The following is a 12,971-nucleotide window of genomic DNA, read 5'->3' on the forward strand; positions in this document are numbered from 1 at the left end:
TTTGTCATTTGAACACAAATGAAAAGTCCAAAACTCTTGTACTGGAATAATCAAGAGTTGTTGTTTTTTTTTCTTTTCTTTTTTTTTCTTTCATACAAAAACTATTGAGCCAATGCTTCACCAATACCATTTCAACACCCAGTGTCATGAACTTCACCTTTAGCTACCATGCTGTGTGTCAACAGATCAAACCTACAAAATTAAAATAATGTACACGGATCAGATCCATCTTCATTCTCCCCATTAGTGATTCCCTATACCTCTGAGAATCCTTACCTCCTCTCCTCTTCCAGCTGATTCAGCAGCTCAACTTTATCTTTGTCTGCGGCCTCCACCAAAGCGCGCAGTTGATCCATTTTGGTCTCCATCTTCATTTAGAGGGTAGGGAAAAGTGTAAAACCAAAAAAGTAGTGTTTAGTTAGAATGAAAACATTAAATTATGTTACAATGAGGGTTTTTCAAAAACGATTGCGGAGCAGTGTTTTCAGCTAAATATTTTGTAGATGTGGGGATGGGTGTAAATTTGGTTCAGAAATCCAAGTTTGCTCCCTGGGCCAATTCCAGGATCAGTTCCATACAGTGTGTTACAGGTTAAGAGTTGCTTTTTTTTAATATAAATTTATTTCTAGTTTTTCCCCTTATCCCACCCGATTAACCCGATGGCATATGGTCGGAACTCTTGTCGAATAACTCCCCTGGCTCACGTTTCCACAGGAAGGAGACAGTCCTAACACCAGCTTCCCTTAAACTCGTGTCGGCTGCTCTCGCTTTTTACACGCTGAAGCCTCGTATGGATTGCATTACCCTCAGGCTGCGAAGGAGACATAGGGAGAATGCTTTCGATTGCTTGGCTGCAGGCGCTCGGAACGACGAGTGCCCAAACACTACACCGATCTACACCCACTATCCCTCGGTTAAGGGTGGCCTAATGAATGCCTTACCCGTGGACGCTCTGGCCCTGACTGGTTACGGCGAGTCTGGGATAGAGTTGCTTTTAATTTGGCTATTTACATCATAATACACAGATGAACAGACTGCAATTTATTTTTTATTTTGTCGAGCCAAGCAGTGACACCTGATCATGAACTTCTATCACAATCCTTATTTTCTAGCAATGCTGGATGACTAAAGCTTAATAACTGTAAAAGAAACACTACATAATATTTTGTTTTTATGCATGCTCAATAATCCAGATAAGAAAATCAAAGAAAGTTGAATCAGTTCATCTGGACACAATGTTTATTGACAGAAACGTTTCATTGTTCAACGAAGTGACTGAAGAGGTCACTTAGTCGAGTGATGAAACATTTCTGTCAATAAACGTTGTGTCCAAATGAACTGATTCAACTTTTTTTGATTTGACTACATAATACCATTTCTAATTATCAACAGTTTAACATGAAGAGCAAATGGAAAAGGTTTATGCAGATGTATGATGCTGGGTGTGCTGACCTGTTCCTGGTCATCCCTCAGTAGATTGAGTTCTTGCTCCACCTCCCCAACATGGGTGGTGGCTTTAGCAACTTCAGCCCTCTCCATGTCCCGCTCAGCCAGCAGCTGTTCAATATGCTGCTGCTTCTCCTTCAGCGCCTCCTGTAGAGCTGTGGTGCCCGAAATCTTCCGACTGTACCTTGATGACGTCTCTGTTAACTGTGGAAAGATGGAGGTGTGGAATGTTCAGACTAGTCAATGAGATCAACAAGAGGAGAAAAACGGGAAACATCTTCTGTTGCTCTCCAATGAATCTTCTTGTCTATAGAACTATCAAATACATTCTCATGTGTGAGGCCATCGACAAAGTTGAATCTTTGTTGAGTGTGCATGTCTCACCAGTCCTGTGCGGCTGGGCTTGGCGCTGACAGAGGAAGCCACAGAGCTCATGGTGCTGATGGAAGAGGCACTGGGGCTGCGCTTTAGGCCCGACGGCATGGCCACTACTTTTCGCACAGTTGTCTTTGCTTTGGCTGGCGTCGTGGAAGGGAAGCCAATGCGTGTAACTTTATGAACTGGGGCAAATAAGCCATACTTGGGTTGGCACTGAAAGTATCTGGGGACAGAGTTGAGAACAATTAACACTCCCCCAATCTTGGAACCCATTGGCTATTGTCTGACAACGATTTAGCCTCTGGGGATAACAGCCAATATTTCGAGGCTTCTGGTGTAGCTGCTGGCTGCTTGCTTCCATTTCCTATGAAGAGTTCCTCTTCCGTGCGCCTGACATCATTTTTAACTTGAGACGCGATAATGGAGCTGGAGTTGAGAGACAATGTTCATGACCGGCTTGTTTCACAAGTAGTCGACACAAGTTGAATGTTTCTCCACACAATACACAAACATCGATACTTTTTGTAGGTGTTTCAGGTCCAGACAACATCTTGGCCAATGCATCCTGCCTCTTTCACTCCCTACACAGACTGTTTACTTGCATGCAACCAAAGCATGTTCCTGTAGAATTTGCCGCCTACTCAAATGTGATTGGTCAATACTACTCAGACTACAACGGAAACAGAAACCAGAAAAACCAGAAGGCTTCCGATACCAAAATCTTGTATATATAGGTACTGTTTATAGAGATTAACACTCCCCCAATTCTTTCTGATGAACTGCTAATATTATGTGGAGGGAAAGTCAGTAAACTTTTCAATTGTTTCATTGCAAATAGTTTCGATACCTTGTGCCGGCTACTGCTCCATCATTCTTTCCTAAGGGTTCATCCAGCTCCACGCCGCACCACTCCCCTTTGGCAAAGTCCGTTTCTCCAAGGAAACGTACCACTCCAGCCTTTGTACCGCCAACCTGGGTGGAAAAGAGACATTATGGGGAGACCCACACAGTAATCAGCTTTGTCTGGTAGTAAACTCTAAACAAAAGAAACAAAGAAAATTCAACAGGTGCTAGCCTTGCCATCAACATAGAACTAGGCCAACATTGTCAGCACATTTACATGAGCATGTTTTGCTTTGTTTGCTAAATTTGGTTTGGTGAGTATATTTCCTGTGCAACTTATTGACTATCAGTGACAGACTTCCTCTTTGCACATTGCTATAGAACCCCCTGATGAGAGAGAAATAAAATAAGAGGAATCAATTAGGAGGAAGGAAAGTCCTCCGGAGGAAAGCAATTGGCTGTGAACAACAGGACTACACACAGACACGAAACTGGATGGTGTTATTATGGATGAATTCCATCGACTAGAGAGATCTTTAAGAGAAACCGAGGAGTGAAGTGGAAGAGCTGTTTCATGCATGCATTCCTGAGATTGCTATGAAGGGGCGGGGGGTCAGTGAGTCATGTGACAGATAGGGTTGGGTACCCACGGCACACCCGCCAAGTGTGAAGTTGATCAGCTCAACGGTTGTCGAGAAAAATCGAAGGACAAACAGAGACTCCTTCCATTTTAGTTAATTATTATTCCGAGGAATTTTGAAATGTATATAGTTAATATATCAAAGACTAACAAGTGCACATTTGCATCCTACTAAACATCCCTCTCGGGTCTTCTATGATTGAGTGACCACAATTTGCGATGCAAAGCCCATGACGGCAGTTGCACGGTGCCGTGAGCTTTGCATTTCACATCACAAATATTGCAGTGAGCATTGTCTGCATCAAGTTTGGAAAAATGTAACCAAAACTGTGACCGTTTTTGGCTTGCCATTACTCTGTGTTGGACTTGAACAAGCTGTAGATTTAGGGGAGGGGTAACACAGTCTCGCTCTTTCTCTCTAACATATACTCTCTCATCCAGATATGCACTTGCAGTAAACAAGGAGGGATTTTTCAAAAAGCTCATAAGAAATCTTAAATATTTATTTTAATTCACAACCCGCTCTCAAGGTACCAAAATTTGGCACCGATTGATTTAATGTGAATTCGTACACTGTAATACTGACGTAATTCAGTTGGTAACCCTTAAAGTACCGAGTTCAGTACCCAACCCTAGTGACAGACCAGTCACCACTATGTATTTCTGGGAATGTTGCCACTTAATTAACAAAGGGGGAACGTTCGGCCCTGAAGGGAAGGAGAATAGAAAGTATTTCAGGCCAGTTTTCAACTTTACGCAAATATTCCTAATATATATGTTCATGAGATAATGGTATATGCCACAGTATAGTGTGACCTTGTTCACAATTTGATCCCCCCCCCCTTTTCTCCTCAATTGTACCTGGCCAATTACCCCACTCTTTCGAGCTGTCCAAGTCACTGCTCCACCCCCTTTGCTGATCCAGGGAAGGCTGCAGACTACCACCTGTCTCCTCCGATACATGTGAAGTCGCCAGCCACTTCTTTTCACCTGGCAGTGAGGAGTTTCACCAGGGTGATGTAGCATGTGGGAGGATCACGCTATTTCCCCTAGTTTCCCCTCCCCCCTGAACAGGTACCCCGACCAACCAGAGGAGGCGCTAGTGCAGCGACCAGCACACATACCCACATCCAGCCCCCCCCCCCCCCCCCCCCACAGACACGGCCAATTGTGTCTGTAGACACTCGACCAAGCCAGGAGTAACATGGGGATTAAAAGCGAAGATCCTTGTATTGGTAGGCAACGGAATAGACCGCTACGCTACCCGGACACCCACAATTTGATTTTTGAATTAAATCGCTAGTTAGTGATTAAGGCTTCGAATTAAAATTGTTAAGAAGCGATTTAAATCAAGAGCCTCAATTCAAGGGACAAGTAAAGGAACATAAGCCCCACATTAAGAGGCAGTTCCAAAGTGCAAAACCTCTCCAATGTGCCAGAGATTAAACCATCACCAATTCAATTTCAGCTTTTTTTTAACCTCAAGGTCCAACTAATGCTAAATAAGGCCCTTTTCTTCAATTCATTCTTTGGTGCATAGATTTCCAACTCAATTATGTTTATGTGAACTTTGAGGTGTCAAAGTCAAGGGAAAAAAAATAAAAAGGAAAGTTGAATTTTACATAAAATAAACTTTACCAAAACACGGTCACCCATTTTCAGTTCCCTTTCCCCTTTCTTGACTGATCCAGTCTCTGAGAGGTTGGAGACAGATTCACTGTTTGTGCGAGCCAGGTTGGATGGTGTTGTAGTGGGTGTGGCCTTCTTGGCTGCCAAGGTAGTTGACGGGGTAGCAGGTTTGGTGGAGGGTGTGTGTGAGGCTACGCTGCCAACTGATGGAGTAGGTGAAGCAGCACGTGATGGTGGTGCCGTCTGAGTTCCATTAGCTTCCCCCTCTGTGCGAGACAACTTGGATGGACGAGTGAATATCCCTCGCAGTGCTTCACACTGGAAGTAGCGCACCCCAGCCACCGAGCCGTCATTCTTCCCAATTGGCTCGTCCAGAACAATACCTGCCCATTGTCCTGGGGCAAACTGTGTCTCCCCAAGGAACTGTATAAAGCCTGGCTTGTTTCCATTCACCCATACTCGCTCCCCAACCTGAAACGTCTCCCCGGAATTCTGGGGTTCCCCTCCACTGGCACTTGCAGTCGATTTGTCACTTCCCGTTACTTTGGGTCCAGCTAATGGGAAAAGACAGAAATAAAGGTTCCTTGAACATCAGCTGTGCTAACTGGCCTGGTGTCTAACAAGGACAAATGGGACATCATCCATTCTGCACTTAACCTGGTAATATCACATTACAAAAAGTCTCAGCTTCCATTTTTCCTCCATACTACACAAATAAAATATTTAGACATTAGGCTGAGGCATACATAACTATTACTGTTTAAAGGATAATTATACCAGGCAAAAGTCCAACGATAAAATTAATTGTAATTTCACCGAGCCCTCCATTTGAGAGCAGTTTAAAAGAAATTCCTGTGACACCACGGCTTGAGAAAACTAGGCTAAATGTTCATAAAGCTGGCTTAACCGGCATAATATTCCGATATAAATCATCAATTTTGGCAAGAAAGTGGAGAAAATACTGTGAGGACTGGATTTCATTAATACCACAGAACTGATTGACATTATGTCTGTAAGTCACAAAATACTCAGTCACCTCAGCATACCCAGACATCAGAGGCTGTGAGCCCCTTTCTATAAACCTAAGCAGATTGATGAGATCAAAGCCAGAGGTTTGGAGCTCATTCAGTGTGTTTCCCTGATAGACATTCCCTTAGCAGCAGCAACCACCACTGCTGGAAAACGTTCCCCCACTGCTGTTAATTTCATAAAATCCGCATCTGGCTTTATTGCCAACCAAAAAAACAAAAAACAAAAACATATTGGTTGAAAATATATCACATATGATACTGGGAATTAGGCCAGAAGCAACACCAGTGAACAGAATCAGAATTACCATCCCCATAACCCACTTCTACACACACACACACAAAAGCGATTCTAAGTGAAACACTGAAATGCCTTATTAGGGGTCGTGGGGTACTCTCACCAGTGCTGGCGGTGGGCTTGGTGGCTACCGTCCCTGGCAGCCTTGCTATCTTGCTGGGCCCTTTGATCCCACTGGGCTTGGCTGTGCTCATGTTTCCTCCAGTGAAGTGAGAAATCCGCAAGGCTCTTGCAGGTCAGTGGGTGCAAATTGAAACCAGTTCATCAACACAACTGGGTGCAGCTCGGTGGTGTCAAAATTGTATCTCACCAAAAGAAGACCAAAAAAAAAAACAGCAAAAGGGGGGAGGGAGAAAAAAATTAATTTTTAAAAGGAGTCTGTTGAAAGAAATGAAAGAAACACACATGGATAAGTGGCGAGTTAAGCAGAACACAAGTTCCATCAAAATATAATTTCTAAATTGACAACGAAGACATTATTCCAGACCACACATTTGACCTTGACCGATAGAACGGTGTGGTGAGATCACCAGCCAATATTGGCTCCTCACACATAACTGATAATAATAGTAGCATTTATCATATCGATCAACTAACAACAAGATCATTAAAAAAAAAAAAAACAATGGAAAATGGAGTTACAAAATCAAGGCGATTCCTTTTTTTATTGATTTTTCCATATACTGCAAAATGGTAAAAACTGAGAACAAAATAAATTCTGGCATCTAAAGAATACCGTAACATGTAAATATAATATCCTCACTGCCAATTCCATCCAGAGGGAGTAAAACCAATGACTATTTTTATTAAGTGCCAGGGGCTGGAAAAGAAAAGTCATAGTTGGCAGATACACCTCAGCCTACTTAATCAGAAATCAGGATAGAGACTTCACTTAGCCAAATTTTCAACTTGCTCACTCATCTCTAGCTCAAATCACATTCTAAGTGCCTCTGACAGCCTTTAAAGTAAAGTAATGCTTGGCAAGTATAGATGCAGCATTAAGGAACATTGTCATCATTCAGTGAGTTTGCGTGGGGTTCCATCAATGGAGGCATTCTGTTTGTTATGACAACAAGCTCTTCAACACGGACCCTGCCATGAGCAGACCTAAAAATACCCGTCACAGTCAGTCAATATGCAGTCTCTACATTAAACACAAACTTCACACTAGCTCACAATCATCACACCTTTAAGCACAGTCCAAAAAAAAATTAGCTCATCCATGTTTTGTTTTTGTTTTTTTATTTGTATACCTCTGTGCTATAAAACAAAGTAACCAGCTCTGGGTAGCTGCCTCTTCTAAAATAGGATTATAGCCGCAACCCCACCTCCAGATTATCGTGTTTACCAGATTGCCTTAACAGACAGACTGATAAGATAAATGCGCTGAAAAGCATGGGCTTCCCATTGTTGGCAGGCTGACAATATGATTGGGCGAGCTGTGTATAATCTTACAACATGCTCGACTTCCTCAAGTGTCCAACAACACTGAAGTTGAAGATGACGAGTTCCTTGGTCTTTAATGTTTCACTTGTGGGCTTCACCAGTCATAGGCGGCCTGGAGAACAGGTGCAAAGGACTAAGTCAGCAAGCCTGCCAGTAAAGGTCAACTACATGCAAACAAACTAGAGCAAGAATTGCCACCTTTGTTGATGATGCCAATACCACATATTACATAATCAACTGGTAACGATGAGAAGACTAGAGAGTGTACATGTATGAGCATGCCACTCACATGTAAATACTTGAGACAATTGAATATAGTCTAACAGGCAGTCAAAGTAACAGATTCCCTACTTAATGTACAAGATGCATTACTGGTTCCAAAATATTTTCAAGATCTGTGTGTCTATTATGGCTATTTTGGAGCTGTTTTTCTTTAGCTAAAACAAAATGTTGAGTAGTCCTCAGAAACTTGAACACCATTATTTTCTGGCCAGTAAGTCCTTATGTACTTTTGAACAGACCAAATTGAGGCATTGTAGTTGTGAGTCGAACACTTTTACTTTTACTAAAATTGTATGCCAGCCTTTTAAAAGCAGATCCATTACACATAATTATATGACATTAGCTGGATGTTAAATTAATTAGTTTAGTATGCTTTCACATACATGTTCTCGGGACCCTGGTGCCAACTTTAACAAATACATTGGCCACAATAAGCTCCGAATGTGATAGGAAGGTGCTTGTTACATGAGAGGCTAAGCTTCTAAAAATCCTTGAATTTCCATTTAAAGTTCTCTTTTCACAACAATAGTATAGAGCCATACTGGCCTGTGCGTTAGCATATGATGAAGCTTCCCATTTCACAGCTTTAGAGTGTATATTCTTGGGGCAGAATCAAAATATTTTGACCAACCTATTCAAGAAACTGATCTCAACAGAGAAACAAACATAGGCCTTATACCTTCCCTCCATATGAAGACCAATGAGCCGAGTTTACCAAAATCAAGTCAATGTCCAGAAAACAGTATCTCGCCCTCATACAAATTCCAATATATTTCAGAGTAGAAAACGAAGGGTGGTCATCAACTAGCAATGACCTACTTTGTCTGCAGTGTTCTCGTCTTCCCCTGCTGTGCCTTTCAATGATGCTGGTTGGTGTCCGGAGGTCAAGAAGACCATAATATAAGCATAGCCCCTTGAAAGAAAGCACTCCTAAGATTGATGCCTTCATGGTCGAAAATAATGTCACAACAATAGAAGGAGTGGCCATCCGTGACATTTCAGCTCTTTAAATTTTCTAAACTTTATCTAAAAAATAAGAGGGGAAACTTTACCATTACACAGCTTCATAAAATCCTGACTGGTTGACCTATACGGTCCTGCAAACATTTCTAAACATTATGTGCACTATTTGTAATGTTATTTTAATGCTTGGTCTTAGTAAAACTTTTAGCAGTAGAGAGAAATTAGCAAAACCACCAAGTTTTGAAGACTTAAACTATGGCTGTCTCATAGGGATGCATATGAGTGTTTTTCATCTCTGATTTGGTGATCTTGTGTAGTCAGCCGAAAAGGATCTACTTGTGCTGGAGACATTGCACACTGCAGTAACGATAATCTCTTGCTGCTGACTCTCACACTAATCTGTAGCAAGGGGAAAAGCCAAATAGCAATGTTCTGTCAATGTTATGTACAGGTTTAGGAAAGTTCATTTGCAATTGCAAATGTTTTTACAACTGTATGCTTAACTAAGCTAAACCCTAATCAGAAATATGTTACACTAAATCCCTTGTAGCCTGGTTAAATATTTTTCATCAAATAAACAAATAAATGGATTAAGACAGAAATATAAGTTCATGGCACGTCCTGTAAAACAGAATTGTGATATCGGCCAACTTTACAAATCATAAAACACTATTTCCATGGTCAAAGAGAAGAATTCATGCACCCATTATTCTAATCTACCATGCATAAGCACAGTATAGACACACCTTCCAGAGATTTAATATGCTCCCTCCCCTATCATGCTTGACAAACCTGTCCTACAAATCAAGGAAAATAAGTCAGGAACATTATAGCCAACTTACTTTAATATTATGGATTCAATTGCTTTTCACTGCGACAAAGCATTCTTTGCACATTAAATAATAAGACTGGAATCTTTCTCACCCTTAGTCATCAACCATTTCCTCCCTCTGAATATACCATTTCCCAAATGGGAGTGTGACATCGATGCGACACAACAGACATCCATGAGATCCTCGGGCTGGATACAACCTCCTAATTAGCCTGTAAGCAAAGCTGAACAACAAGAGGATCCAGGCGAGACCTAAAACCATGCCCTAAGAAATAAGTATTGTCTGACCCAACAAGCACTCTCACTCACTCACTCTCTTGCTTTGTCATATCCAAATACAATAGCACAAAGCCGAAGCATGCTCTAGTTCTTCCTTTTTGAGGAAACATCTGCTGGTGGGCTTTACGTAGTCCACTGTTAGGCAGAGGGAGAAGTGTGAAAGCCCTAGAGGAACATTAGTAGAGAGTAAGAGGCGGAGGCCTTGGCCTCTCTGCCGAAGACTCCTTTCATAAACAGCCTTCATATAGCCAAACTTGGAATGTTTTATCTAAATCTGCCCAAACTCTACAGTTCTACACTACAGCCACAACCTAAGCCTGAACTTGACAGGTACAGTGTGCAGTTAGATACACATAGTGCCCATGTGTGTGTATCGAGTGGCATAAACTTAACAAAAGCATGCTGATGTAACTGCCTCATTTAATATCAGGTCAAATAAGCCAGGCTGCTTTCTTGTATTCTAACATCAACTTTGTAGCATGAGGTTTTATGGCAAAGACAGAAGTCAGTGGTATTACAAAATCAGTGAAGATATGTAATTACTGTAAGAAAGAAAAGTGATTGCAAATATCCATAATGGGCGACAAACAGAAAAAGTAGGATCGTTAAACTGCAGTTCAAAACCTTTTTGTTAACCGCTCAAGTGTCTGGTGTAAAGACGTACTCCACTTGTCAAGTTCAAACACATGATTAATGGGGAATATTTGTAGTACGGCTTATTTATATCCACAAACGTAGTTGACCCTCCTGTCACCGAACGCCCGCTGCCCGAGTTAACAGCAACCGATGAGGTGGCACATCTGGACTAGCCGGCAGAGTCCAGCCAGATGGACAAAAACACTTAGCTTCCGAGTAACATTGGCCGCATTAAATAGCTATTTACTTCCGGCAAGGCGGCTTGAATTTTTTTCTGATTAAAAGTTCGTATGTAGCTATGAATAATCCCCCCGGCCTCCGTGAAAAGTGACTAGGAGGGAAATTCTGTTAAATCTGAAAGTCTTCGCAATGTCACAGAGACTCCGGTTGAGCTCACCGAGGCTACAAGTTGTTAATCCATTACAACCCACGGTTATAGATATTACCCCTTAAAGTCAACGTGCTGTACGACGTTGGCTTAATAACCAGCCCAACGCCAATTATGTCCTCCATATCGTGCTTTAATTAATCCCCCGCCGGTGTCATTGGGAAATAAAACCCGATTAAGCAGCTAACCAAAGGTGGTCAGGCCCGAACAACACGGCGAAAAGGTAGTTAAGAGAAGGGCTGGCTGGCTGGCTAGCTAGCTAACAAACGTCAACCTTCACCTCAAGTTGTGTAGCATTCAACGTTAGCTGAGCAACTTCTACCGGGAAAGTGGATAATTCCTCTTGGTTTGTCGGCGACACGCCGGCAAGCGAGTGCGGTAAGAATTAAAAAAATCGGTGAACTCGGCATCGGCTAATACTCACTTGATAACGCTTCCGCGCAGCCCCACGTACTGCCGCGGTATAACCGTGTAGCTTGTGAGCTAAAGTGGATAGACGGCACGGTGGCTTGAGTAGGACGCAGGCAGGCACAGCCCAGATACGCTAATGGGAGCTGTTTGTCCAACGGAAGACGGCAACGTAAAAACCCTAGCCTGGTTTACGAGGTGTGAACCAAAGATGATATGTGGACTAAGACGGGAAGCTCTCTCTTTCTCTCCCAGGCTGCCTCCTCCCATGACTCATAACAACTCAAAACTTGTAAAGTTAACGCACGGTTCAACGTTTCCTGATATTCTTTTTGGGAGCAACATCTTTTACAGCTGTCTGACGAATGAAATCACGTTTTGGACTATTTCAGTGAACGATCTCCCAGGCAGAGATTCATTCATTTGGAGAAAAACAAAAACAAAAACAAAACACAAACAATTAGAAGTGAAAACTTTTATGAAACTATTTGATTGATATATGTGTCTTTCACCATTGGTGTTTTTCGTCATTGTTTTCGTCAATGTGAAGCGCTTTTGATGTCTAGAAAAGCGCTATATAAATGTAATGATTATTATTATTACTATTATTATTATTATTATTAAAGCTTCACTGCCAGACTATTTTAGTGAATTTGCTTACGCCCACAGGTTAGAATCACACCAAGCAGGTTTTGGTCCTCTGTGATCTAAGCATAGCAGGATAAATACAGCTGCAGATACTAGTATTGATAATGGATCTGTGTGATTTAGGCATGTCAGCACACCTGTCAGCATTAACACAGCTGTCAATAGTACTGTTGATACTGGTTCTTTGGCACAATTGTAGGTGGGCCTATAAATGACTGGTTGGGCCTATAGGGTATAGCCAATCACATGCATGATCTGAAAAACATAGTGACCAAATAGTTAAAGAATCCTATGTACATAAGAAATATCCCACTGTAGGCAACATAATTTAGCATCAGCCACTACTACTACTACTTTCGGCTGCTCCCGTAAGGGGTTGCCACAGTGGATCATCCGTGTCCATTTCTTCCTGTCTTCTGCATCTTCCTCTGTCACACCAGCCACCTACATGTCTTCCCTTACCATATTCATAAACCTCCTCTTTGGCCTTCCTCTTTTCCTCTTCCCTGGCAGCTCCATATTCAGCATCCTTCTCCCAATACACCCAGCATCTCTCCTCCACACATGTCCAAGCCATCTCAATCTTGCTTCTCTTGCTTTGTCTCCAAACCGTCCAACTTGAGCAGTCCCTCTAATATAATCATTCCTAATCCTGTCCTTCTTCGTCACTCCCAGTGAAAATGAAAGCATCTTCAACTCTGCCACCTCCAGCTCCGCCTCCTGTCTTTTCGTCAGTGCCACTGTCTCCAAACCATATAACATAGCTGGTCTCACAACCATCTTGTAAACCTTCTCTTTAACTTGCTGGTAGCCTTCTGTCGCAAATC

At 42.2% G+C, this 12,971-nt stretch overlaps 1 protein-coding gene across 3 annotated transcripts in view; it reads right to left on the bottom strand.

Moving 5' to 3' along the window:
* clip1a (CAP-GLY domain containing linker protein 1a) overlaps window positions 1–11,669 on the bottom strand; it is a 38,251-nt gene extending 26,582 nt beyond the window's left edge. For 2 of the 3 annotated variants that reach the window (XM_056281777.1, XM_056281792.1), the window contains exons 1-7: window positions 11,513–11,669; window positions 6,366–6,640; window positions 4,946–5,490; window positions 2,672–2,796; window positions 1,831–2,047; window positions 1,453–1,650; window positions 277–368 (exon numbers count right to left, since the gene is read on the bottom strand). In XM_056281777.1, coding sequence (XP_056137752.1) covers window positions 277–368; window positions 1,453–1,650; window positions 1,831–2,047; window positions 2,672–2,796; window positions 4,946–5,490; window positions 6,366–6,456 — 1,268 coding nt within the window. In that variant the 5' untranslated portion in view covers window positions 6,457–6,640; window positions 11,513–11,669. The remainder of the gene's footprint in view (window positions 1–276; window positions 369–1,452; window positions 1,651–1,830; window positions 2,048–2,671; window positions 2,797–4,945; window positions 5,491–6,365; window positions 6,641–11,512) is intronic. The other variant, XM_056281784.1, reaches the window with a different exon arrangement.
* Window positions 11,670–12,971: the final 1,302 nt, after the last annotated feature.

Source organism: Lampris incognitus, chromosome 1 (genome assembly GCF_029633865.1).
Source record: "Lampris incognitus isolate fLamInc1 chromosome 1, fLamInc1.hap2, whole genome shotgun sequence".
Classification (NCBI taxonomy): Eukaryota; Metazoa; Chordata; class Actinopteri; order Lampriformes; family Lampridae; genus Lampris; species Lampris incognitus.